The 25,916-nt window shown below is 40.7% G+C and overlaps 11 protein-coding genes and 2 non-coding genes across 13 annotated transcripts; 6 read left to right on the top strand and 7 right to left on the bottom strand.

Annotated features, from left to right (window-relative positions):
• The first annotated feature begins 2,071 nt into the window (after window positions 1–2,071).
• On the top strand, window positions 2,072–3,774 carry LOC108064058 (zinc finger protein OZF-like). The gene is made up of 2 exons (XM_044395890.2): window positions 2,072–2,185; window positions 2,245–3,774. Exon 2 carries the CDS (start codon window positions 2,249–2,251, stop codon window positions 3,371–3,373), a length of 1,125 nt encoding a protein of 374 aa, XP_044251825.2. The 5' UTR covers window positions 2,072–2,185; window positions 2,245–2,248; the 3' UTR covers window positions 3,374–3,774.
• Window positions 3,775–3,889: 115 nt separating this feature from the next.
• LOC108064064 (10 kDa heat shock protein, mitochondrial) lies at window positions 3,890–4,767 on the top strand. Its single transcript, XM_017151406.3, has 3 exons — window positions 3,890–4,036; window positions 4,218–4,379; window positions 4,436–4,767. The coding sequence occupies exons 1-3, from the start codon at window positions 4,034–4,036 to the stop codon at window positions 4,580–4,582; spliced, it is 312 nt and encodes a 103-aa protein (XP_017006895.1). The 5' UTR covers window positions 3,890–4,033; the 3' UTR covers window positions 4,583–4,767.
• A 427-nt stretch (window positions 4,768–5,194) lies between these two features.
• On the bottom strand, window positions 5,195–5,945 carry mRpL20 (mitochondrial ribosomal protein L20). Its single transcript, XM_017151405.3, has 3 exons — window positions 5,738–5,945; window positions 5,457–5,665; window positions 5,195–5,402 (listed from the first exon to the last, which is right to left on the bottom strand). The coding sequence occupies exons 1-3, from the start codon at window positions 5,822–5,824 to the stop codon at window positions 5,246–5,248; spliced, it is 453 nt and encodes a 150-aa protein (XP_017006894.2). The 5' UTR covers window positions 5,825–5,945; the 3' UTR covers window positions 5,195–5,245.
• A 350-nt stretch (window positions 5,946–6,295) lies between these two features.
• Window positions 6,296–8,170, top strand: Icmt (isoprenylcysteine carboxylmethyltransferase ste14). The gene is made up of 3 exons (XM_017151404.3): window positions 6,296–6,679; window positions 6,747–7,118; window positions 7,660–8,170. Exons 1-3 carry the CDS (start codon window positions 6,425–6,427, stop codon window positions 7,945–7,947), a joined length of 915 nt encoding a protein of 304 aa, XP_017006893.3. The 5' UTR covers window positions 6,296–6,424; the 3' UTR covers window positions 7,948–8,170.
• Window positions 8,171–8,653: 483 nt separating this feature from the next.
• Adk2 (Adenosine kinase 2) lies at window positions 8,654–12,491 on the bottom strand. Its single transcript, XM_017151403.3, has 3 exons — window positions 12,240–12,491; window positions 10,271–10,754; window positions 8,654–9,515 (listed from the first exon to the last, which is right to left on the bottom strand). The coding sequence occupies exons 1-3, from the start codon at window positions 12,254–12,256 to the stop codon at window positions 8,979–8,981; spliced, it is 1,038 nt and encodes a 345-aa protein (XP_017006892.1). The 5' UTR covers window positions 12,257–12,491; the 3' UTR covers window positions 8,654–8,978.
• Window positions 12,492–17,854: 5,363 nt separating this feature from the next.
• On the top strand, window positions 17,855–19,381 carry RpS12 (ribosomal protein S12). The gene is made up of 3 exons (XM_070214885.1): window positions 17,855–17,979; window positions 18,189–18,323; window positions 18,960–19,381. The coding sequence occupies exons 1-3, from the start codon at window positions 17,963–17,965 to the stop codon at window positions 19,225–19,227; spliced, it is 420 nt and encodes a 139-aa protein (XP_070070986.1). The 5' UTR covers window positions 17,855–17,962; the 3' UTR covers window positions 19,228–19,381.
• Window positions 18,036–18,106, top strand: LOC123003475 (small nucleolar RNA U18). Its single transcript, XR_006412606.1, has one exon. It is a non-coding gene; the product is annotated as a small nucleolar RNA U18 (small nucleolar RNA).
• On the top strand, window positions 18,806–18,876 carry LOC123003474 (small nucleolar RNA U18). The gene has a single exon (XR_006412605.1). It is a non-coding gene; the product is annotated as a small nucleolar RNA U18 (small nucleolar RNA).
• On the bottom strand, window positions 19,205–21,470 carry Zmynd10 (zinc finger MYND-type containing 10). The gene is made up of 4 exons (XM_017151407.3): window positions 20,708–21,470; window positions 20,032–20,221; window positions 19,537–19,979; window positions 19,205–19,470 (listed from the first exon to the last, which is right to left on the bottom strand). Exons 1-4 carry the CDS (start codon window positions 21,376–21,378, stop codon window positions 19,416–19,418), a joined length of 1,359 nt encoding a protein of 452 aa, XP_017006896.3. The 5' UTR covers window positions 21,379–21,470; the 3' UTR covers window positions 19,205–19,415.
• Window positions 21,471–22,053: 583 nt separating this feature from the next.
• Window positions 22,054–22,723, bottom strand: LOC108064069 (uncharacterized). Its single transcript, XM_070215164.1, has 3 exons — window positions 22,498–22,723; window positions 22,278–22,445; window positions 22,054–22,221 (listed from the first exon to the last, which is right to left on the bottom strand). Exons 1-3 carry the CDS (start codon window positions 22,711–22,713, stop codon window positions 22,054–22,056), a joined length of 552 nt encoding a protein of 183 aa, XP_070071265.1. The 5' UTR covers window positions 22,714–22,723.
• A 17-nt stretch (window positions 22,724–22,740) lies between these two features.
• LOC108064068 (uncharacterized) lies at window positions 22,741–23,887 on the bottom strand. The gene is made up of 3 exons (XM_017151409.3): window positions 23,767–23,887; window positions 23,082–23,647; window positions 22,741–23,028 (listed from the first exon to the last, which is right to left on the bottom strand). The coding sequence occupies exons 2-3, from the start codon at window positions 23,532–23,534 to the stop codon at window positions 22,873–22,875; spliced, it is 609 nt and encodes a 202-aa protein (XP_017006898.2). The 5' UTR covers window positions 23,535–23,647; window positions 23,767–23,887; the 3' UTR covers window positions 22,741–22,872.
• A 234-nt stretch (window positions 23,888–24,121) lies between these two features.
• LOC108064059 (uncharacterized) lies at window positions 24,122–24,743 on the bottom strand. Its single transcript, XM_017151395.3, has 2 exons — window positions 24,366–24,743; window positions 24,122–24,271 (listed from the first exon to the last, which is right to left on the bottom strand). Exons 1-2 carry the CDS (start codon window positions 24,741–24,743, stop codon window positions 24,122–24,124), a joined length of 528 nt encoding a protein of 175 aa, XP_017006884.3.
• Window positions 24,744–25,031: 288 nt separating this feature from the next.
• On the bottom strand, window positions 25,032–25,619 carry LOC108064055 (uncharacterized). Its single transcript, XM_017151391.2, has 2 exons — window positions 25,242–25,619; window positions 25,032–25,181 (listed from the first exon to the last, which is right to left on the bottom strand). Exons 1-2 carry the CDS (start codon window positions 25,617–25,619, stop codon window positions 25,032–25,034), a joined length of 528 nt encoding a protein of 175 aa, XP_017006880.1.
• Window positions 25,620–25,916: the final 297 nt, after the last annotated feature.

Consider the following 25,916-nt stretch of genomic DNA (forward strand, 5'->3'; position numbering starts at 1 on the left):
GCATTCTGCGACTGGAGCATTTTGCGACTGGAGCATTATGTAACTGGAGCATTTTTCGACTGGAGCATTCTGCGACTGGAGCATCTTGTGACTGGAGCATTTTGTGACTGGAGCATTCTGCGACTGGAGCATTCTGCGACTAGAGCATTTTGTGACTGGAGCATTCAGCGACTGAAGCATTTTGGTAACTGGAGCATTTTGTGACTGGAGCATTCTGCGACTGGAGCATTTTGCGACTGGAGCATTTTGCGACTGGAGCATTTTGCGACTGGAGCATTCTGCGACTGGAGCATTCTGCGACTGGAGCATTCTGCGACTGGAGCATTCTGCGACTGGAGCATTCTGCGACTGGAGCATTCTGCGACTGGAGCATCTTGTGACTGGAGCATTCTGCGACTAGAGCATTTTGTGACTGGAGCATTCTGCGACTGGAGCATTCTGCGACTGGAGCATTCTGCGACTGGAGCATTCTGCGACTGGAGCATTCTGCGACTGGAGCATCTTGTGACTGGAGCATTCTGCGACTAGAGCATTTTGTGACTGGAGCATTCAGCGACTGAAGCATTTTGGTAACTGGAGCATTTTGTGACTGGAGCATTCTGCGACTGGAGCATTTTGCGACTGGAGCATTTTGCGACTGGAGCATTTTGCGACTGGAGCATTTAGTGACTGGAGCATTTTGTGACTGGAGCATTTTGCGACTGGAGCATTCTGCGACTGGAGCATTTTGCGACTGGAGCATTTTGCGACTGGAGCATTTTGTGACTGGAGCATTTTGCGACTAGAGCATTTTGTGACTGGAGCATTCAGCGACTGAAGCATTTTGGTAACTGGAGCATTCTGCGACTGGAGCATTTAGTGACTGGAGCATTTTGTGACTGGAGCATTTTGCGACTGGAGCATTTTGTGACTGGAGCATTTTGTGACTGGAGCATTTTGCGACTGGAGCATTCTGCGACTGGAGCATTTTGCGACTGGAGCATTATGTAACTGGAGCATTTTTCGACTGGAGCATTCTGCGACTGGAGCATCTTGTGACTGGAGCATTTTGTGACTGGAGCATTCTGCGACTGGAGCATTCTGCGACTAGAGCATTTTGTGACTGGAGCATTCAGCGACTGAAGCATTTTGGTAACTGGAGCATTTTGTGACTGGAGCATTCTGCGACTGGAGCATTTTGCGACTGGAGCATTTTGCGACTGGAGCATTTTGCGACTGGAGCATTTAGTGACTGGAGCATTTTGTGACTGGAGCATTTTGCGACTGGAGCATTCTGCGACTGGAGCATTTTGCGACTGGAGCATTTTGCGACTGGAGCATTTTGTGACTGGAGCATTTTGCGACTAGAGCATTTTGTGACTGGAGCATTCAGCGACTGAAGCATTTTGGTAACTGGAGCATTCTGCGACTGGAGCATTTAGTGACTGGAGCATTCAGCGACTGGAGCATTTTGCGACTGGAGCATTATGTAACTGGAGCATTTTTCGACTGGAGCATTCTGCGACTGGAGCATTTTGTGACTGGAGCATTTTGTGACTGGAGCATTTTGTGACTGGAGCATTCTGCGACTGGAGCATTCAGCGACTGGAGCATTCAGCGACTGAAGCATTTTGGTAACTGGAGCATTCAGCGACTGGAGCATTTTGTGACTGAGGCATTATTTTTTGGTTTTGTTTAAAAATTTTTCATATTACTATTAGCTAGGTAGAGGCGTTGTAAGAGCGGAGTGTGGGGTATGGGACGTTAGGCTCCCCCCAGTCAGCAATATGTGTGCATACTCGTTGTAGGATATGTTATAGACTAATTTCTTAATCTACTTATTGTATTATTCTACAATAAAATTAGGAGAACGCAATTTTACGACAGTTTTCTCGAGTTGAAATCCCCTTTCGTTACTGTTGAGCTGAGCAACTGCTCTTCAGTCAGCTGTTATTGGATGGTAGATGGTGGATGGAGTTCTGTGGGAACACGAGTTTTACATTCGTCAAAAATCCCAACCGTTTCAAACGGATGGACTCTATGGGAAGAGGCTTTTACTTGCTCATTTTGTTAAATGCTCATTCGATAGTGACATCACTAAAGTATCGACGGCAGCACACACATTTAACATCTCTAACAAAATTTCGAAGATGTAAACAAACCATTTAAAACGCTTAGATGTGCATTAAAAATCGCAAATAAAACCGTGAGAATACAAATTTGTGCTTCAGTTTAATTAACTGATATTCTATTTTTGATTTTCAGAGTGATGGAGGTGTCAATGTGCCTGCAGGATGCACAAAATGCTTTTGAGATAAAGCAAACGGACGAGACAGGACACCAAATGAAGAAACCACTGGACAAGAATTTACTCGAAGGAATTGAGGACACTGATGGGGCTTCTCAACAGGTTGTGGTCAGAATTAAGGAAGAAGTTGTCGAAGAACTGTTGGAGAAGGAACCGTTGGAATGCCCAGTAAAAAACGAGCCGATCGAAGAAGACGTATCCGAGGATGAAAACACTCGTACTTTGGAGTGCGAGGTTGATCCAAGCGATATGAAGATCGAGCTGGAGGAGGATGAGGATGGTTTGGAGGGAGATAGAGATTCTGACGATGATGTAGATGACGTGCGACCTTTCAAATGTACCCAATGTGAGAAGACATATGACCGCAATATCTATCTTCAGCGACACCTGCTAACGCACTCAGAGACTGGGGAATTGCCGTTTAAGTGTTCCCTCTGCTCGAAGGCCTTTCCATACAGCTCAAGCCTGCAGAGACATTTTCAAAAGCACAAGGAAAAACGACCGCTCAATTGCAGCCACTGCTCCAAGTCTTTTATAACGCCTGAGAGTTTTCAGGCCCATATGCGAATCCATACGGGAGAGCGACCGTTCCAGTGTACCCAATGTGAGAAGACTTTCACACACGACACCTATCTCCAGCGACACTTGAAATCGCACACGGAAGATACAACGTTTAAGTGTTCCTACTGTCCGAAGACCTTTCAGTACATATCACCTTTCGAGAAACATATTCTAATACACACCGGCGAACGACCGTTCCAGTGCTCGCATTGCTCCAAGGCTTTTACCCAGAAATCAGCGCTTGGGCGGCACTTGCAAATCCACACGGGCGAAAGGCCGTTTAAGTGTTCTCACTGCTCAAAGACCTTTGCCCGGAATTCCATTCTTGAGCTGCACTTGCGAACGCACACAGGCGAACGGCCGTACAACTGCATCCAATGTACAAAGAGTTTCTCAAGTCTTTCCAGCCTCAATGTACACCTGCGAACGCACACTGGAGAAAAACCGTACCAGTGTTCTATCTGCCCCAAGAGTTATTCGCAGCTCGGCAAGCTTAAAGCTCACTTGCTAACCCACAAGGTTTAGCATCAATAAAATCGACTATTTTATGCGTAAGGAAAATTGTATTAGTGTTTTTTACTTTCTACCATCTGTATTAGTTTCAGAATGGTAATTTTGTAGCGGTTTCTGTGACATTTCTGACGAAATTTTTAACTTGTAATTTTGTTTTATTTCTGACTTTCTGTATTAGTTTTTAAATGGTAATTTTGTAACGGTTTCTGTGACATTTCTTTCGAAATTTTTAACTTACAGTTTTGTTTTATTTCTGACTTTCTGTATAAGTTTTTAAATGGTAATTTTGTAACGGTTTCTGTGACACCGAAATGTAAATTTAAGTTCAAACACATTTCTGTGGAATAAATTAAAAAAGTTTAAAGGCAATCGTCCAGCAAAACCTAGTTTTCACTTGCATATTCAGCTTAAAAAGATTAAAAAAAATTAAAAATGGAAAAAATTATAATCATAAAAACATTTACACTTACTTGAAATAGCTGTTCTTAAATTTTCTAAGTGTATTCAAACAAATCCATATTTAGTGGGATTCGAAAGACATGACCTGGTCACACCGACGATTGTCATCTATCCGATTTCGCATCTATCGAAGTTACGCCGGCACGTGTGGTCAAGTAAAAAGTTCACTCTTAAACTTTTCACAAGCGCTCCAGTTTGCATTTAATAACTAAAATGGTGAGTTAAGACTGTGTTGCTCAGCAGTGCATAGAACAGAGATTTGGAAATCGGAGCGGTGTCTACGATTTTCGAGAAGATTCCACGAAGATTCCACTTCTCTTTTGCCGGGATGTTGTGTAATCAATGAGAGAAGCACGAAACATGGGTTAATTGTGGGGGCTCCCTTAATGCTTCGCAGGCCGCCGCTATCAAGAAGATCATCCCCATGCTGGACCGCATCCTCATCCAGAGGGCCGAGGCGCTGACCAAGACGAAAGGCGGCATCGTTCTGCCGGAGAAGTCGGTGGGCAAAGTTCTCGAGGGCACCGTTCTGGCCGTGGGCCCCGGTACTCGTAATGCCGTAAGTATTTCGCCATTATCTCTGCGCAGAGAGTAATCATCCAACTAAATCCGCAGACAACTGGCAGTCACATTCCCATTGGCGTGAAGGAGGGCGATCGCGTCCTGCTGCCCGAGTTCGGGGGCACCAAGGTCAACCTGGAGGGTGACCAGAAGGAGCTGTTCCTCTTCCGCGAATCCGACATCCTGGCCAAGCTGGAGTAGAGCTCGCCGCCGGCAACTGTCTCACAATTCTATGAATTCTATGTTTTCTATTAGTACGTAACACACACCCACAAGCCCGAAACCGAAACCAGAACTACAATAAACGCTGATGCAATATTTTTGTTTGCATTGCGCATGGACCGCCATTCAATAAATTTCGAGTTACTTGTTAAAATGTATTAAAAGGTTACATTTGATGTGATTCTCAAGGTGCATTATCTTGCAAAAGTGGTGGGTACATATCGTTTTTAGTCAAAGGTGCTAAAAAAAAATATACAAAAGAGGTAGCCCAAATTTGAGGCCGATGTCACAAGAAAATTCTTCTAAATAAAAGTATTATTACATTTTATAAGTTAAAAAATTCCATTTAGAAATATTTAAATGTTGAATTGAGTGAAAAACACTCCTTAAATAAATTGCAAACCATTGAAACTTAATAAAATAGCTTTGCTATATTAGACCATATTATGGGTTTTGAATTTCGGTACTATAAAAGTCAAATATCGAGTTATATAATTTTGGCAAACAATTTTTAGTTAAAAGGAAATCTGTCTCTTCCCACAAAGTAATTTTACAATATTCTAGTATTATCCCAAAAAAGATTCCTTATCATTCGTTAAAATATACAAAAATCTATATTTTCGTTCCCTACTTAAGCCTAAATTAATCCAACTTCATGTTGCTCAGGCCGTAAACCTGGTTAAAGGCCGACCTCCGCTTGATATCGGGCATTCCTTCGACGGCGGCCCGTTCCCGAGAGATCTTGACCAGAGCTTCGAAGGAACGGGGTTCCCAAATGGCCAGATCAGACAAGACTTTCCTGCAAAGAATTACAGTTGATTAATCGATAAAGGCATCTTTCAGTGCTACCCACTTGTTGAGCAGGATATCAGAGCGCGCCAGGCCGTCCTTGAAGGTTTCCAAACCCACACCATATTGCTGGCAACCCGCCTCCACGCGGGTGCTCCACAGTTGCGCCATGTCCAGTTTCTTCAGCTTTCGTCCTTTGGTGGCATAGGCCAGTGCCCTATGGACACTTCTTATGGCGAAGGAGTAGACATTGCGCGTGCGGCTCCTGTAGTGCTGCGGGAAGTAAACATTACGCATTTCTTTATTGTTATTTTGAGATTTGAAAGAGAAGAGAAAAGAACGTACCGCTGCCAGCTTAAAGATGCGCCTCTTCCGCCAGAATTCATCGGGACCTCGGGCTCGCACCAAAAGGGGCAGATTCAGGAAGACCATGGTTGGTTATTAGCAGCAAGTTATTAATATTCTATGGGTTTTTAATTGATCTCCAAAATTGTACTTCTTATTTTACATAACCTGCACGGCGCCGTTAACAGCCGTTCATCAGACTATCGATGAAATATCGATGAAATGTCGTTGAATGAAAAACCATTTATTTTAAAAAAATTTGTGATCTAAATTATTATTTTTTTAATTGTTTCTTAATTATTAGGCATAATTTATATAAACGTAAAGCTACCACATATCGATTGCTTTTTTGAAATGCTAACTATCGTTTTTAGCTACAGTGGGTACTGGTTAATAAAGAATTGTTTAATTTGACTATGATTTTTTTTAAATCATTTTATTATTCAGAAACAATTTTAAAATATTGTTTTGACGAATTTGTTGTACAATTGGTTTTAAATTTTGCAAATGATTTTAGCTTTACTGAATCCCTTATAGCAGTAGGTCACTGTTCTGCCTATCGTTATCGGAACCTTTGCCGGTTTATTTACATTTTGACGCACTGAACCGAGCAAATGTTTTGAAAATCCGCATTTTACGTGTTTTGGCGCACACTAGCAGCACAAATAGAGTCCTGATCCCTCGATCATGTGTGCAAATAGCCCCCGCGTCCCCGCCCCCGGGAGTGGAGGCTCCCCACGCTGCTCCAGCCTCTGTTCCGAAGGCCGCCTGAGTTTGTATTGCTTTGCGATCACCGCTGCATTGATCCTGATCCCCTCGGTGCCCCAGATCCACTTTGGACTGGTGCCCCAGGTGTGGGGCGCCGTCCTCTGGGGTCCGGTTCTGTACTACGCCCTGATCAACATGATTATACGGTTCGTGTTGCGAAACCACGACTACCAGGTGAGTCACCCGTTGGAGTAGCTAAACCTTATCGGTGGTATTTACCATTTCTACCATTTCTGCACAGGTGGCCATCAGGGCCTCCTTCCTGGGCTTCGCCATGGCCGTCAGCGTGCTGGTCATCTGCTTTGCCCCCAGCGAATGGCAGCAATTCGGCGTCTACGGCTGCTTCATGTCCTTCTTCCACTACTCGGAGTTCCTGGTCATCGCCTGTGCAAATCCACGCACCCTGAGCCTCGACTCCTTCATGCTGAACCACTCGGTGCACTATGGCCTGGCCGCTGCAGCCAGCTGGATCGAGTTCAGCCTGGAGGTCTACTTCCTGCCGGAGTTCAAGAGATACGGACACATTTGGCTGGTGGGCGTGGTGCTGTGCTCGTTTGGCGAGGTGGTTCGCAAGGCGGCCATCATCACAGCAGGACGGAGCTTCACACATTTGGTTAGTTGGCTTGGGAAATGGTCAGGGTTATTGACTTGTGTGTAAAAAATTGGATCCTACATATGTTGGAAACATAAATAACTCACACATGTCATTTGTGTTATTTACACGACGTGTTATTAACACGACATGTTTTTTTACCACAATAAGTTTTTGACATTAAAATATTTAAAACGGTTTTACGGGAGTATAAGAATTCATATATGCTTTGAAATGGTTAAAACTAACATATTGGTTTTTCATTTTCCCTTCGACTTGTTAATGTCAGTAAAATGTAATTTTCATTTGTGTTAAAAATACAGTGTGTAAAAAACACGTCGTGTTAAAAACACATTGAGTAAAAAACACAAGTGAGCTGTGTGTGCTAGCAATTATTTTTCACATTTTAACACTTTTGTATTTGACACACAAGTCAACAATTTTGCTCACACTGTAAAATAAAATTTTTCATGTTTTTAACATGTGTGTCACTTTCAGAACCCTGAAAATGGTAGACCTTACTACATTATTAGTAATTTTCTAATTTCCTTATCCCTTACAGGTCCAGGATGAGAAGCACTCGGATCACAAGCTAATAACCAGCGGGATCTACGCCCTCTGCCGGCACCCCTCTTATGTCGGCTGGTTCTGGTGGTCCATCGGCACCCAGATCGTGCTCCTCAATCCCATCTGCATATGCATCTACACACTGGTCAGCTGGCTGTTCTTCCACGACCGCGTCTACGTCGAAGAGTACTCCCTGCTCAACTTCTTCCAGTCGGACTATGTGCGCTATCAAAAGCGGGTGCCAACGGGCCTGCCCTTCATCCGGGGCTATCTGATCGACTAGTGCCACGGATCTCGGGTTCAATGTCACAAGTCGGCAGGGCAAACAACAAGTTCTATTTTAGATTTAGGTAAACAACGTACACAACAGTTGTCTTTTGTATAGCCAAAAAAAAAAGAAGGAATATTTTCAAAAGCACATTGTATTTTTTAACGTAAGTTTTTCTAATATTTAGCACTTTGTTTTGTATTCATAAACTAGTCAAAGCATGTTGCTGATAATCTAATCTGTTGTTGGGTCAATTGGTTGAGAATTTATGGGGCTGATCCGTCGAATTGTAACAGCTGTGTGGTTTCATCCCGCCCTTATTAACGATGAGTGGTCTGATACTCAGCATTTCTATCTATATGACGTATCAGTTTGTTGCTAATAATCTTATCTGCTGATGAGCCATAGTTATCAAAAATGTTGGACATTTTAGGACCTGTTAACCATTTGTAGTATTAGATTTACAGTAGCTATAAAACTGCTTAGATTATTTTATCTCTTAGTTGTCTAATAAAATGGTGTAAATGGTGTAAATTTATGGGACTTGTAATCCAGAATAATGAATAAGCAAGTGAAAGAAAGAAAGATTAATCACATATATAATTTAATCTTTCTTGAGCCATTTAAATTCCAATCTGATAAAAGACCCGATATATAAAGGTGGGGAAATATAACACCGCTTGGGTTATTAACACCTCTTATCTGAAATACAAAACAAAGATTTCAAGTTGTGCAAACAGTTGACTTTTGTGTTTCGCTCGCGTGTGTCACTTTTGTTTTATTATCAATTTAAATTCGAATATTGCTCTATCTAGAAGACACAAGCCTCACTCTCGCTATTTGTTCATGTCATTCCACATGTGTATGCTTTTGTGTGTGTCTGAGTGTGTGGGTTATATGTACAAACAATTATCGTGTTAACAAAATGTCTTAGTCACTCTCGTTTACTTAATTAACAATTGCAAATCTTGCTGCGCTTTGCCTCCATCTCATCTGTGTCTTCGTGTGTGTGTATAAGGTTTCGGTAGCTTCCGTTTCCGGCGGTTCTACTCGACGAACTCCGGTTCGCCAGTGTACGTGCATCCGGGATTCTTGATGATGTGCCCGGCGGCGTAGTTGCCGCACCGAATGCAGACGTCCAGCGGCTTGCCCTGCACAAACTGCGACAGGAAACCTCCAACGAATGCATCCCCAGCGCCATTGGTATCGACAATCTCATGCACCGCCAATTTCGTGACCGGAAACTCCTGCACCGAGTCCTGCTGGATGAGCAGGACGGGATCGCAGCCCTGCGTGAGTATGGCAATGCGCGGCCGCGCCGGATTCAGCTTGTCCAGCGCCACCAGACGCTTGCCAATCTCGCGCAGATCCCCGCTGGGCCAACTCTGGGCCTCGGCGAAGGCCTGGGCCTCCGACTCGTTGCCGAAGATGATGTCCACGTAGGGCAGGACGGCCAGCAGCGGTGCCATGTAGAATTGCGATATGAATGGTGCGCTGAGGTTCATTAGGAACGGTCGCTGATTGGCGTGGGCGGTGGCCGCCACCTGCATAATGCTCGGCGGGTTAACGGTCAAGAAGAAGCCCTGCGAAAGTGGAACAGATTAATCATTTGAATTTCGGTTATAAAAGTATTAATGGGGTTTAAATTAGTAACGAAACACTTGTTATCTTAATAACTTCCTATTTATAATTACATATTAGTTTTTTACAATCATAATTCAAGGTAAATCCAATCCGTTGTTAGGGTAATAATTAGACCAAAATGTTTTCTCCTATCTGGGTAAATATTATTTACTGTTTTAGTTATTTTCGATCTAAGATCTTCATATTAGAGCCCTGCGTGAATTATTCAATTTTTGTTTTATCCTGGTATGCCATGAAATTTTCTATTTGTTTAATTCAATTCTATGTCAAATAAATTGAATGTTTTTTTCATTCATTTCGAATTGAATGAATGAGTGAATAAATTCAATGAATTTTTGGAATTTGCCAGATTTTGTTGTGCCTTTTTTAGAGAACAAAAAGTGGAACATTTTTAACAAATCAATGTTAACTGGATAGTAAATAAAATTCAGGCAGATTTAACCACAAAATTCATGCCATTCATTCATTCAATTCTATTAAACCCAAAATTCGAATTAATTCATTCATATAAAACAAAAAATTCAAAATAGTTCATTGAATCCATTCATGCAGGGCTCTACTTCATATCAATCGAGAAACTTTCACTGATATTAGACCCTAATCTCCTTGGTATGCAATCGCTTTATAACTTACTTCCCGCTGGGTCATTTAGTTATTACTTCCGGCTTCGATTCTACGGTTTATCTGCACTTACCGAAATGTAGTAGTACAGGGCGTTCTCCACCAGAGCCTTGTTGCTGGGCTCCTCCAGGTGATCGATGGTGAAGTTGTTGGCCGCCGCCAGATTGGCGCAGAGCGACCGGTGGGTGCCGGTGATCAGGACGGCACAGGTACCCGTGGGCACGTCCTTCTTCACCTGGTAATGGACGTCCAGTCCGGCGGATTGGGCCTTCTCCTTCAAGATATTGGCGTACCTATCCTCGCCGACGCAGCCGAAGAATACAGCCACCCTGGGCTGGCGCAGGATCCACTGGGCGATCCTCAGCGAGTTCTGGACGGATCCACCGGCCAGGAATTCCGCCTGGTACCCCTCGACCAGCTCCCCGTAAATGGGCATGTGTCGGTCCTCGGCCAGGATGGCATCGTCCTCGTTCATCGAGTACTTTTGCAGGAAGTCCAGGGGGACGACGGCGGAGATGTCCAGCAGCGGATTGCCGCAACCCACCAGGATTCCTTCTCTGTGGGAAATAGAAATTATATTAGTGTTATCTCCCTTATTTCGATGGCTAGCAGAGGTGTAGAGTGCCCGAACCTAACGTTGCTGCTGATACGATCGCACATGTTGCTCGCCTGAGGGTCTGATGCTAATGCGCCCAATTGCGGATTCCATTCAACATCGAGCACAGCAAGAGCTTTCAGCGCAATCAGCTGGCGATGAACCTCAGAGATAGCCCTACCCCCAGTGGAAGAAGACTAGCAGTCGGAATATTAGGCATACGGCCGTACAGAGAGGGTCTTATATTTCGTATCAGGCATCTTAAATCGCTCTCAAGACCATAATATTTTTCCAATCGATATGAAAATTGGGATGTGGAATAATTTGGAATAGTAAAAGTATTGTCTTAAAGAATTATTATTATAATTTATTATAATCGTCATATTTTGGCAAATCCGTACAGAGAGGGTTTTATATTTAGTATCTTTGGCTCTTTTTTAAGATTCGCATCTTAAATCGCTCTCAAGACCATAATACTTGTACAATCCATATGAAAATTGGGATGTGGGATAGTTTGGAATAGTAAAAGTATTGTCTTAAGGAATTATCATTACAATTTATTATAATCGGCATATTTTGGCAAATCATATTAAGTCGGTCTTAAATCGCTCTCAAGACCACAATACTTGTACAATCGATATGAAAATTGGGATGTGGGATAGTTTGGAATAGTAAAAGTATTGTCTTAAGGAATTATCATTACAATTTATTATAATCGGCATATTTTGGCAAATCACATTAAGTCGGTCTTAAATCGCTCTCAAGACCACAATACTTGTACAATCGATATCAAAATTGGGATGTGGGATAGTTTGGAATAGTAAAAGTATTGACTTAAGAAATTATCATTAGAATTTATTATAATCGTCATATTTTGGCAAATCATATTAAGAGGGTCTTCAGAAGAACAGTCGTTATTTTTACCTAGCCAAGAAAATATTACCTCTATCTCTAAACACTCCCATAATCTTCTATCAAACAGCCAAGTTTCGTTCTAGGCATAATCAATTTTTGGGACGATAGTGTGGTCTTGTTTACGATTATGTTTGTAGTTGTTGCCAAGAATTCGCCCTCCTTATCAGTCGCATATTTCGGGGCTCGAGAGTTCGTAGTGCCGAAGAACACGGCCGGATATATGTACATATGTATTTTAATTCATTCAAGTGCCGGGCAGACCCCCTGAGCCCGTATTTTGTGTTGTATCTTACGGATCAACATTTGGAGACTCTTGAATCTAGAATCTAGCTTCTAAATTCCAGATAACGAAAGCCAACACGCGCACACAGACAAGCGAAGCACACGATTTTCACATGCCGCTGTAAATTTTTCGGCAATTATATAGTCGTGTGTGTATGTGCGACACGAGAATCGGGAGCACATGGTGGGTGTTTTTTCATTACTTTTTTTCTTTTGTTAATAATAAAACCCCACTACAGACGCAACTTACTGTAGCGTGCTCGTCATTCTCCTCGTTGTTGTTGTTGCTGCTGCTGCCTCGGCTGCCTTCTTATGTAAACATAAACAAGTTATTGCACTTCAGATCTCCAGCGTGGGCCTTCAACTCGGTTCAAGCGCTATCCTATCCGGGGGAGAATCAGATGTAGTCGCGAGTATTTATAGGCGGAATTAGTGTAATAGCGGTTATGCTCGGAAGCGCGAGTTGCGGGCGTTTGGGATTTTTTGGGATTGTTTATCTCAGTGTTACCAGGTGCCATGGGTCAAGTATCTTTGGCTAACGCGTGGAATGCACTGCACTTTTGTAAAGCCTAGTACTCAGGTCGGCTAGGGGTTAAACTAGTCGAAAAATATTTTTCTTGGTAGTGTGTCAAGGCATGTAGCATGGTTTTATTGGTCTAGCAGAACCACATGATCACTGATCACTGGTGGGTCAGTAATCAGTGATCAATTTTGTTCTGCTAAAAGCTTATGATACATTTCGATGACGGTAAAGTAAAACATATTAAATCAAACAGTACACCGCGCACTTTAAAACTTTCTTAGTAGGTCTCAGTAGATGTTGCTTACAATGACTTTATAGGAAATGGTTTTTCCACTTAATAGCCATTAAAAAAACATTTTTCCCGCCCCCGCATCTGCAGCATTCCTCATGCTATTGTAGATACATAAAAATCAGAAAATTTTTCTAAAATTATTATGTAAATAAATTCCGATATTTTGACTATTGATACTGGACAGAAGGCGTTCAATTCGGGAGCCAAATAGAGAAAATTTTCAAAATTAAAATAGCTTCAGTGTTTCAAACTCCACCGTTCCAATTTTGTTGCTAACTCATCGACGCTGATTTGACGTACTTATCGCATTTTTACCAGCGCCATTTGACGGTATTGTGAGTATGGTATTTTCTCTTTGAGCGGTCACACTTAATGCTTCTTAATACGAGACATATGATCGTATGCGTAGATCAGTCCACTCAGACTCACAGCCTTTGAAGGAACCCGCACAGTTCGATCCCTGCAAGGGACCTCGTGGTGTGGAATAACTCTTTTAGGTTAAATAAAATTCAAACACATACCAACCATCTCTTTCATTGCTGAAATCTAAGAAAAAAAATATATATGCGTAGATCATAACGGCACAATTGCACAAATAAATCCGAACTTTAAAAATCCACCATAAATTCAATTTTCGGTGAATTTGGGCTTGTTTTATTCGGAAGGATGTAAATTTAAATTGGCACTCATAATGATTTTTCAACATATTTTTTTTCGAGTTTTTACTATACAGCCAACTTACGTCGACCATAAACTCATTTCTCATCTTTTTCGAGCTGCTGCGCTTCCAATCATATTGATCTGTATGGCAAAATTAAGCTTTGATCTACTTTAAAATGAAGGGAAAACTGAACCAAAATCGCCGAAATTGTGATTACGTAATGTATGACAGCAGCATAAAACGGAATGTCCGGCAACATTTCTCGGCTATTATGAACCCTTTAATTAGTTTCTTATAATAGCTTCTGCACACAGCTGCTTTAAAGGTGTACCTTTTTATATAAAAATGTATGTGCCGCTTAAGGAAAACCAGCTCCTGCCGGTACCTATACTCCCAGCAGGTTTTGAGGAAGACCCCATACTCCTTCCTCAGCAGGGCCCACCGTTTTCGGCAGGAGCTTTCTGTGGATATAAAACTGTGGCTGTCTAAATCGAAATATAAAATGCCTATAAAATAAACCCACCGGTTCTTTCGACCGTCTTTGCCACTTTCACACATGCCTGTACCCTTCCTGCTTTGGTGTACCCCCTATTTTGGTACAGGCATGGGTGGGCTTTAACTTCGGCGATTAAGTCCATATCCTCTTCGTTTCTGAAAACGGGAATAAAACCCATGCCTGCCACAATGGCGATAAGAGCCAGATCCTCTTCGCTTCTGAAAACAGAAATAAAACCCATGCCTGTGCCCTTCCGGCTTTTGTGGAGCCACAACTTTGGTACAGGCACGGGTGGCTTGCCACAACGGCCATGATCCTCTGCGTTTTTGGAGAAAGGAATAAAACCAAATATTTAATATCGATCAAGTAAGATAGCTCATCGACCCGCCTCCGTCACCTTATTTATTGCTTACCGCATGTAGTCCTTTAGGAAATGTAGTTCCTTGCGGTACCGGTACTCCCTGTTGCTTTTGAGGAAGGCCACATACTCCTTCCTCTGCAGGGCCCACCGTTTTTGGCACAAACTTTTTGTGGATATAAAATTATGGCTGTCTAAATCGAAATATAAAATACCTATAAAATATACCCAATGGTTCTTTTGACCGTCCTTGCCACTTCCACCCATGCCTTTGCCCTTCGGGCTTTAGTGTACCCACTATTTTGGTACAGGCATGGGTGGGCTTTAACCTCGGCGATTAGATCCATATCCTCTTCGCTTCTGGAAATATAAGTAAAAGCAAATATTTAAAAGCATAGCTCGCAAATAACTGTTGACAGTCCCCAAACAACTGTTTTTCTCAGACTTTATGCAATAAATCAGAGAGCAACCGATTGAATTGTTCGTACAAACATTTTACTCGCACTCAGCCGACGAACAGTTTTTCGGTGTTCGTTTGCTCGGCTCGCTTACTGACCCTGCAGTTCCATTCATCACCTTTTTGGCAATGAATTCCAAAAATTGAACACCAAGCGCTCAGTCACTAGCAAATTTCTATGAAAAATAGCGATGATTTTAACATGCCCTCAGAAAAAAAAATGTCCTTAATTTAAGTCCATTGACCTTGATTTAAGGAATAATGGCTTTAAAATGGCTAAATAGGGCTATACATGGACTTAAAAGTTTTCATCCCATATATATTTTTAGTCCATGTAGACTTAAAATGTTTTTACACGTTTTGGCAAACAACGAATTGAGAAGGAGACAGTTGTTAAACACAAGCCGCAATAGAAGGCACTTAAGGAACAATTCTGATATTTTTAACATTTCAGATCGACAGTAAGCTAGCATTAATTAAAAATTGCAAGTATCGAAAGCTAAAAAATGTAAGATTTTCAGATTTATACAATCTTACCGGGTCGACAAGGAATTGTTGACAATTCTTGTAGACGAAGTTGGACCCTACAACACCCCTTAATTTCCCATATTACCCAGGTTGCGGCCGTTTTTCGGTTCCTAGCAATCGGGTCGTATGAACTGGGGGTGGCGAAGGATGACGATGTCAGTATTGGAAGGAGCACATTTTCCAAAATTTTGCACAAAGTGGTGGGAGCGTTGGACTGCGTGTGGCCTGAAAACATTTCCACCCAACAAACGCCGGTTAAGATAGATCAATTGGAGGACTACATCTTTAAAAAATTTTCATTTCCAAATGTAATTGAGTGTGTGGATGGAACTCACGTTAAAATTATAAAACCAGTTAAAGACCCATAATTATAATTGAATCGTAACGGCTACTTCAGCATAAATGCAATGGTGGTAAGTTTGTATGAAGACATGGCTAGTTCATTGTCTAGCGATTCGGATTTCGTTTTAAATATGCAACTATAATTTGCTACACATTTAAATTTAATGCTACACATCCAGGATCATGTCATGATTCCTTTATTTGGAACAACAGTAGAACAAGAGAATTTTTCTCTACAACCAGTAGTTTCTTTGTATTAGCAGATTCAGGATATGCGTTGGAACTGTTTGTGCTAACGCCTAATCGTAGTCCGCAAAAAGAAAGTATGCAGCATGTACAAATGTATACAATTTAAAGCACGCAGCAGCTCGGAATATTGTTGAGAGGACTATTGGTCTGCTAAAAAGTAGATTCAGATGCCTTTAAGGAACATTACATTATGATCCACAATTTGTGTGCAAAATTATCAATGTTTGCTGTTTATTACACAATCTTTGCCGACGACGGAATGGGTATATGACAGAGTTTGAAGAGGATAATGACGAATCTCCCAACCAGAACGAGGAGGAGTCTATCCGTCAAGAGAGTTTGGGGAATGCTGCTGAAATTCGGGACGGAATTTCTGCAAGCTTTTTGTAATCTAATATGTCTAAGTATCTATTAAATAACGGTTATCAGTTTGTTAAATTTTGTTGTGCGAAAGTAATCCCCGGCATCTCAGCGAACAGAAAAAAAAACCGTCCAAATATCCAGCGCACCGCTAAATTCTAGCTGGCTTGGCGCTAAAAAAAAATTAAAATCATCGGTTGGGAAGACCGAAGAAAGACGAAGTCTTGCAACAACAAGAAATCTCCAAATCGCCGCCCCAACTTGAGTTTTTTCTGGACTCGCGCCGGGGAGAGGATGACCAAAAAACGCTAAACTTTCGTCGGGAGCAGAGAAAATTGAAGTTTTATAGGGTCTTCCCACAGAGCTCCATCCACCATCTACCATCCGTTGAACGGATGGTCCGTAAGGTTTTGCCGTTCCGAAAATTTCCCAGTTAGACCGCCATCCAATTTTGACGGACTTTGACGGGCTCTTTTATGCGATAGTTAGGCGATGTTTTGTCGGTGCAACTCTGAATTCTTCCCCTTGACTGTGAAAATTGGAACGATGACTGCGAGAACAAATCAAATCGATGGCGGGAAAAAATTAAATAATACTTCAGCTCATTGTTTTTTGGGTTTTTTTTTAAATATTTGTAGTTTGTTATGAGCGCAAAAGCGTTCGCAAGCTGGTTGCTTTGTGTGGGACAAAATGTAAGCTGTTGTGCGTACGAAAACATCAATGCTGGCAGCAAAGTGTCAAAATTTGTTCAGCACTTCGTAAATATAACTAATATTAATTAAAAGTGTCCTTTGTACTTTTATAAAGTTCCAAATACCAAAAACAGCACAAATTTGGGTTTGTTTACAAATTTTTCATATTAATATTGGCTAGGCAGTTAGTAAGAGCGGAGTGTGGGGTACGGGAGGTTAGGCTCCCCCCAGTCAGCAATATGTATGCATACTCGTTATAAACGTTCACAGATTTTTTAAACTAATTTCTTATTCTATTTATTGTATTATTCTACAATAAAATTAAAAGAACGCAATTTTACGACAGTTTTGCCGAGTTGAAATCCCCCTTCGTTAATGTTGAGCTGAGCAACTGCTCTTCAGTCAGCTGTTATTGGATGATGGATTAGCTCTGTGGGAACACGAGCTTCACATTTGTCAAAAATCCCAACCGTTTCACACGGGACTCTATGAGAGAAGGCTATTAATTGTTATGTTAATAATAGTAATAATATTTAGACTATCGATACATAATAAAATGTTGCAGAGTTGCCATAACCTTTAGTAAAATAAAGTGACAACATTTAACAAAATTTTCAAAAGTTGATGTTGTAATGAACAGCTGACCAAAATTCAGCAATTTTACAGTTTAGGGATTACTATGATTCTACACAACATCTACTAAGACCAATTTATAATTTTTGTATCATATACTTGTCGTCTAGACGCATCCTAAACTGGACTCCAGTGTGAACGGGCGTTAAATTTCATGGCAACTATCGATAGTTTCTAATTGCGGCTCTGCAGCCACTATCGATAGTGGGCCGATAGCTGGAAACTCACATCGCCATCACCCAACCAACTTTTTTTCTCTTTCTTTCCGGTTGTCAAAAGGTACAGAAGTGAAAAAAATAACTCGTCGAAATGCAAGGCATCCTAATTAATACTAACCCTTTACCTTTAATTCCCAGTGCAGTGCATCCCGAACCGCTAAACAATGGCCGACGTTGATGTGTAAGTGCCTGTTCCATAGACGAAAAACGCAATTTATGCCTTGCTTGGCGAACCGCTTGTTGATGAAATTAATTGGTCCGTGTTTATGAATTTCCATTGATTATAAATTCTCCAATTACTGAACAAGCAAGGCTGAAGAGAGTTTTTCGAGGCGAGATGTTATTTGAGCGATGATAAAATGCTAATTTACCCTGTTCTCCCCGCCGCAGTGATGTTCCCTCCGCAGCCCCCGTCCTCGATGGCGCCATGGACATTAACACCGCCCTGCAGGAGGTCCTGAAGAAGTCCCTGATCGCCGATGGACTCGTCCATGGCATCCACCAGGCCTGCAAGGCCCTGGACAAGTGAGTAGTCTAAAAATCTTGCAATCAAGATGGTCATACACTTCTTAGGTTTTTAATTGATGAAGAAGTCTAGCAATGCTAGTTTTGTAGTATAAATAATTCCAGTTTGGTTTTAGGGGGCTAAAAACTAACAAGTATATCATATATATAATTTGTGAATCTTTGAGTACAAATGTTTTGAAAACCACGTTTTGAAAATTGCCGGTTTGAGTTCTACATAACCTATTTTCACGAAATCTAACTTGTGCATTTTCTGTTTATATGTATTCTTTTCTGATCATAAATTTATAGGGCAGAATTAATTTATTATTAGTATTTATCACATAATTTTCATCCTAAAAAGAGCAAAGAAATATTTGTTGGCTTATATATAAATGCCATATCTCTAAAACAAGATAGTAAGATAAATAGAATAATAATTGTAGATTTAGTCTCGAGAAGTTTTACCATCTTATGTAGCTTGCATTTGCTGATGTTTTGTGCCTATGATGAAATTAATTGGTCCGTGTTTATGAATTTATATTGATTAAAAACCTTCCAATTACTGAGCAAATGTCAGCAGAGCAAGCTGCATTTAATTATCAACTATTAAGAGAACAATAATCCTAACTGCTTCCACTTTCTTCACCCCCACAGGCGTCAGGCTGTCCTCTGCATCCTGGCCGAGTCCTTCGACGAGCCCAACTACAAGAAGCTGGTCACCGCCCTGTGCAACGAGCACCAGATCCCCCTGATCCGCGTGGACTCGCACAAGAAGCTGGGCGAGTGGTCCGGCCTGTGCAAGATCGACAAGGAGGGCAAGCCCCGCAAGGTGTGCGGCTGCTCCGTGGTCGTGATCAAGGATTTCGGTGAGGAGACACCCGCTTTGGACGTGGTTAAGGACCATCTCAGGCAGAACAGCTAAACTAAACGGCTGTCCCCTGTCTGCTGAATGAGAGACTACGTGAAAGTTTTTTTTAAGCTATTCCGCTAATTGAAAATAAAACGTAATGCACCTGAATCCAGATGAAAATAAAAGAAAGTTGACCTTTTTACATTTTTGGAATGTTCAATTCTAATCAAGCGAATTTTGTAATTACAATTGGGTTAGCATTAGTTCTTAAGGCAGACGATCTTGTGCTGCGGCCAATCCTTCAGCTGGCAGTCACTAAAAAATACAGAAATGTATTAATTATTTTTGAAATTAGCTTATAAGCTTGTAAATCGAACCCACCGAGAGCAGTAGTGCACTTGCTTGCAGCCGGCGCACTTCTTTTTGGCCTTCTCCTGGCAGGTGGCACAGCTATGCTGCTCTCCTCCTCCATCGCCACCCGCTCCGGCATCCTTTGGCTCATCCACCTTGAGATCCTCCATGTTCTGCTCCAGTTCGCAGAGCAGATCCGTGCCATAGGCTTTGCTCAGGCGACTGGCCATAGCACAGATATCATCCTTGTTCTTGCTCAGGAACACCGAGTCCTGATCCTGAGCTATCTGGTAGAAGCCGCCGCTTTCCTCCACATCCTTTATCAGCTCCTCCTGGATCTGCGGAATGTCCTCCAGCAGGAGAGTCTGCGACTTGGCCGTATTGCCGCTGAGTGTCAAGCGGCTGAGGAACATCTTAAGTTCAATAAGCGGCGGCAGTTGGTCCATCAAAGTCTCGTGCATTAAGCCGAGAAGCTAAGTAATCATCGTAAGTTAGTGCTTTAAAATTGGTTGATTAACAACTAACCTTGTTTAACTGCTTGCAGCGTGCCTCGTTGAAGGCGTAGTTCTCCATGATCTCGGCGTTTAGGAGAAGCTGTCGCACACAAAACCAGGCCTGAGCCTCCGGCTTGCAAATCTTGGCCACGTCATCCACATTGGTCCACTTTTCGTCGATGAACTTCTGCATTCCCTTGTTAGTCTTCCGTTGCCAGGGACTAAGAAGATAATAGGAAAATTAAATACATATTCCGGGAACCTTCAAGATCCTTACTAGAGCCCTGCGTGACTCATTCAATTTTTGTTTAATCATGGTAAATTTCTGAAATTTCAGATTTTTCTAATTCATTTCGAATTGAACTATGAATGAATAATTTTTATACAATTTTTGAATTTGCCAGTTTTTTTTTGTGCTTTCCTTTAAGAACAAAAAGTGAAAATTTTTAACAAATCAATGTTAACTGCTTGGAAAATAAAATTCAGGCAGATTTAATCACAAAATGATGGCCCTTTCTTCTTCTAAAGAAATTGTCTTTTGAATTATTTTAAAATGAATGCCATTCATTCATTCAATTCGATTAAACTCAAAATTCAAATTCATTCAATTCTATTAAACTGAAAATTCTAATTAATTCATTCATATAAAACAAAATATTTAAAATAATTCATTGAACCCATTCATGCAGGGCTCTAACCTTACTTACCGAAAACACAAAACATCCGCCATGAGCCAAGGGATGTCATGGGTAACCAGCATACGGCGTGCGGCGCTCAGATGAAACAAACCCACATTATCAGCCAGATAATTCAGTACGGAGATGCAGCGCAGTCCGATCTTATAGATAAAGTCACGTTTCTGGCGTTCCAGCTCCGTGAGCACCGCCTCATCCACATCCAACTTGGACTCGTTCTCATGATAACCCATGCTAACCAGGCCAATCACCTGGGAAACCGCCTGGGCGCAGTAATCAATTAAATCCAGCACCGATTCCTGAAGCGTCTCACAGCCACTGGGATGGTAGAGGCACACGTCCAGGAGAGCCACCAAAGCAGCCTCGTGATAGAGCACCGTGTAGATGAGGAACGTGGCCTGCGGATTGGGATCGATCTCCAGGAGATGCGGCAGAACCCGAGTCTTCCAGAGGGTCACGCAATAGGCCTCGTGGATCAGCAGACGCAGCTTGTCGCGCGAGATGAGGAACTCCTTGACCTCCTCCTCGCGCTTCTCGGCCAGCTCCAAGGAGGCCTGCTGGCTCAGCTTAATGATCATCTCGTGCACTTCCAGCCACTTGGGGCTCCCCACTTCGCGCACCTCGAACGGACGAATGCTCTCCACGAAGAGGTACATCTCCTCCGGATACACAAAGTTCAGCATTTTTGCTCTGTGCAGATTAAAAATTTCTTTAGGAGTTTTCGAAATCAGTTTGTTTCAATGTTCGGCTTTTGTCAATGAGAAGTGAAGTTTGCGGCCGGAAGTCAAGTAAACAGTTTTGGTTGCCATGACAAGGTTGCTAGGATTATGGAATGTTATATGAGGGTATAATCATTTATAATACTGCAAACACTTTCAATAGCCGAAGATACAAATTAACGACGATTTTAGACGATTAAAATATTTTATGCAGGTTCTAGGGGTTTCTGAATATTGTTTAGTAGTAAAAGCTGTAGGAACAAACTGTATATATCTATATTATCGATACAGTTTTTAAAATTTAAGTGACTATTATTAAAAACTAAATGGCGGGACTTTCGAATTATTTTAATGATACCGTACTATGTAAAGCGCCGCACAACTAATGTGGTTGAATTTTTAACTTGTGTCGAATGTGCCTTTTTTACATTTCGGTTTTGTGTAGTTACTATGTAAGTAACCATAATAATTATGATTATAATAATATAACCCATTGTTTTGTGTTTCGAAATTAAAGTAATTATTTAAAAATGTATTTAAATAAAAAGGTAGAAAATATTTTTCAAACGAAGAAATTATTTTTTTGTCGAATAAGAAAAAGCGATAAATTTACATGTATTAATTTAATTATTTTTAAAATTATTCAGAATATTTATCAACACGAGTGGCATAGACCTTCACGTCTGTTCTCCATTTCTTCATCATGGACGTTCGCATTTGGAACATATAAACACCGTTCGGGATGGGAATCTCTTTAATTGTGTTTTCATCGACGGGAAAACCATTGAAAATGATGTTTGGCTGTGGCTGTGGGTTTTACTTTGAGTAAGGGATAATCATTCTAATACCGCATCGACTCTCACCTGCAGGGGACAGGTGATGTTTAAATTTGAAATTTTCATTAAAGGTGTCATCAAAAATCCGAAAAATCCACTGGCCAAATATTGTCGACTAAAAAGGCAGTAGTCCAAAGTCTCATTTAGAAACTGAAAGCGGCGGTTTTTGGCTATTTTGAATACTCCCAAATTTAGCTAGAAAACATTTTTCTATATCTTTAAAAAAAGAGTTCACTTTCAAACTTACAAGGATATCGTCAATGGGATCTTTATATAGAATCACCTCATTAACATAAAGAGCAGCTCGACCATTTTCCCTGTGAATAACTTTACAGGTCTTAAAGTACGTAAACGAAGGATCCAAGGTGCGGCACTCCATTTTGCTGACTCTGAAAACTTTCCCCTCGCTCCAATCCAATGCGATTAAAATGGGGAGTACTAAATTCAATAGGCGATCTTTCATGTTGTCTCATCGATGGAAATAACTGAACTATTTGAATGTCTGGCTCGGGTTTTTAACGGCTCTATTTAACGGCTGGTTTGCTTTGATTGATTAAAATAGATTTTGACGATTTTACTTAATTTTAAACTGTTTTCGGTACTTATGTTAATAATCACTAAATTAATCACGCTGCCCGTAGACGTTGACCTGTAACCGCCAGACTCCAAAAGCACTCACAGATACAACTAGTTTGTATTCGCCTTCGGGTAGGAAGGAAAGAAGGTCTCTCACAGTCTGCTCATTGAATGTCATTTTCCGCACATAAATATCCTTCTCCTATGGGTCGAAAAATGTGATTATTAACCAAATAGTAATAACGGTATACATACGGCATATGGACACGTGTGATTGGCATTGGTGGCGGCCATTAAAGAGTCGTGAAACATATAGAAAATCGGATATTGCTTTGGTCTTCGCATATAGTAGCAAAAGTCAATGGTGTGATTGACCAGAAACAACCTGTATACATTCGACTTTCGGAATATGCTCAGGTTGAACTGGATCTTATTAATGGGCTTGTCGTATTTAATCCCCAGGTGGAAATTCATACCCACTACATTTCGGCTCACCATCTTCAGGAAACACTCCTTGACCTCCACGAACTGTGGATCCAGACTGTTGCAATGAAAGTTGGTGAACCGAAAATGGGCTCCTTGTAGGCCAGGAAATAATACCACAGTCGAAATCAGGTTGAAAATGGCCAAAAACTTCATGTTGAGTGCTGCGCTTTTGCGCTTTTGGTGACAATTTGATCTCATTTCGGGTGGATTGCTCACTGCCATTATAACTAAATCAACCGGACTGAGTAATTTGTCGTAAATAAAGATATATATCTCTCAATCCACAGTGAATAGCAAAAGTTTCTCTTCAAAACATTAACTTTTATTTGTTAAAACTAAGGAGTAAAAACGTTAAATATATGAAAGCTTTTTAAAATGTATTATGTTCAACCAATTTAGTAATTAATAACTTAAATGGTTCAAATATATATAAATCGCAATTTTAACAACTAACTTTTATGGATTCATAAAAACTTTTTGCCACTGAATACCTCTATATTCTTGTTTTTCTGCTTTTATAGTTTGACTGATTGAGTTGTTTGGTATTATATAGTACAGTTTTGTATTTACAATAGACATTTCAAAGTCCCCAATTATAAAACAATTTTCAAAGCTAGCCAACCCAAAAATAACAATTAATTACATGCTATTACTAGAAATGGTATATTTCGCTATACAATTGGTTTGCTTTGTGAATAAATAAATCTTAGCCGAACTCTGATTACAACGTAATAGAAATAGGAAAATCGGCGCAAGGAACAACATAATTAAATGTAAATATTATGTGTTCAGAGTAGTTTGAAACACATTCAGTCGCTCTTTTTTGCAAAAATCTTTATCATCGCAAAATATTTCCTGTTAGTGGCTATTTTTAGTTGTATCATATAGTCACCATTGGAAACCGGAAGATCCTTCAAGTCGCTCTTCTTGTAGATAAACTCATTGACGATCATATCGTGCTGTTAATAAAATATGCTAAAACTTTAGTTCACCTTACAGAATATTGCATTTTATTTCAGTTTCGAAAACCTGTTTAATATTTTAGTTACTCACGTCATAGGGGCAGGAGTGATTTATGTTTGAGATAGACCAGAAGGTCCTGTGCATCATGTAAATTAATGGATGAGCCTTGGGATTGCGCATATAGTAACAATAATCCAGGGTCTGGTTGAATAGAAATGGCCGATATCCGTTCGATTTTTTGTGTAGCGACAAATTGATATCGAAGTTGTTGATTGGCACCTTATAGAACTTCCAGATCATATAGAAGGCGGACACCCCACGCCGAATGACCTTCATTTCGCAGCGGCTGAATTCCGAGAACGACTTGTCGAAGGACTCGCAAACGACGTTCTGCAACTGAAAGGCTCCATTTACGAGTGTTGACCAGAGTAAAGTACAAAATATTCCAATAACCAGACCTTTCGCCATGCTGTGCTATTTTTGTTTGACTTCTCGATTGATTCTGATGTTGACAATTATATGTGGCTGTAATGTGTATACATTTCAATGCCAATTAAAAAACAATTGCAAAAACGGCAAAAACCGATTAATGAAATTGAGATTCGCGATAAATTGCTTTAAAGATTTTTTTTAATTATTCAGTATTATGTACATGTTTACTGTTTTAGAAACCAGTAGAAGACACATTTCTGGATTTTACAAATAATATAAATTTTTAGGATAAAAAATGTGTGAAAAATATTAATTTAACTGTTTTTAATCAACTCTTTTTGCGTAAATCTTAGCAGATGCGCGATACGTTTTATCCGATGCCACTTTCACTTTTATCATATAATCTCCATTGGGTATGGGTAGATCTTTTAAATCGTTCTTCTTGTAGGTAAAATCATTTATTATCAAATCGTGCTGTTGGGAAAGTTTTAAAATAATGGTACTAGTTTGCCATGTCAACATTTTAATACTTACATCATAGGGACAGGAGTGATTTATGTTGGATGCTGATAAAAATACCTTGTGCATCATATAAATTAATGGATGCGCCCTGGGATTCCGCATGTAGTAACAAAAATCCAGGGTCTGATTGAAGAGAAATGGCCGATATCCGTTTGATTTCTTGTACAGTGAGACATTAATATCCACATTGTTGACGGGCACTTTGTAAAGTTTCCAAACCATGTAGAAGGCCGCCATGCCGCGTCGAATAATTTTCATCTCGCAGCGCTCGAAACTCGAATAGGAGGCGTCGAAGGACTCGCAAACCACATTTTGTAACTGAAAATCTCCATTAACTAATACTGACGCTAGTAAAGTCAAAAACATTCCAATAACGAGACCTCTCTCCATGCCCTGCTCTTTCCAATTGATCTATTAACATTTCTGCGAACAAGCATATAATTATTTTCAAAGTTACTCACATGGAAAAAATGCCTAAATAATTAAAAATCTATCTTCTCGATTTGCCGCTAAAAATATGTATATTATGATAATGGATATAATAACCAAAAGGTTTAAATGCATATATTGGCTAATAAAGATTTTCGGTTAGCGGTTATAACCGACTTCTCTCTTACTTGAATGAACTGGTATGAATGAACTTTGGTAAAAGAAAAAGTTTCACACTTAGCCTTGAAATAATTTACA

This window comes from Drosophila takahashii, chromosome 3L (genome assembly GCF_030179915.1).
Source record: "Drosophila takahashii strain IR98-3 E-12201 chromosome 3L, DtakHiC1v2, whole genome shotgun sequence".
Lineage (NCBI taxonomy): Eukaryota > Metazoa > Arthropoda > Insecta > Diptera > Drosophilidae > Drosophila > Drosophila takahashii.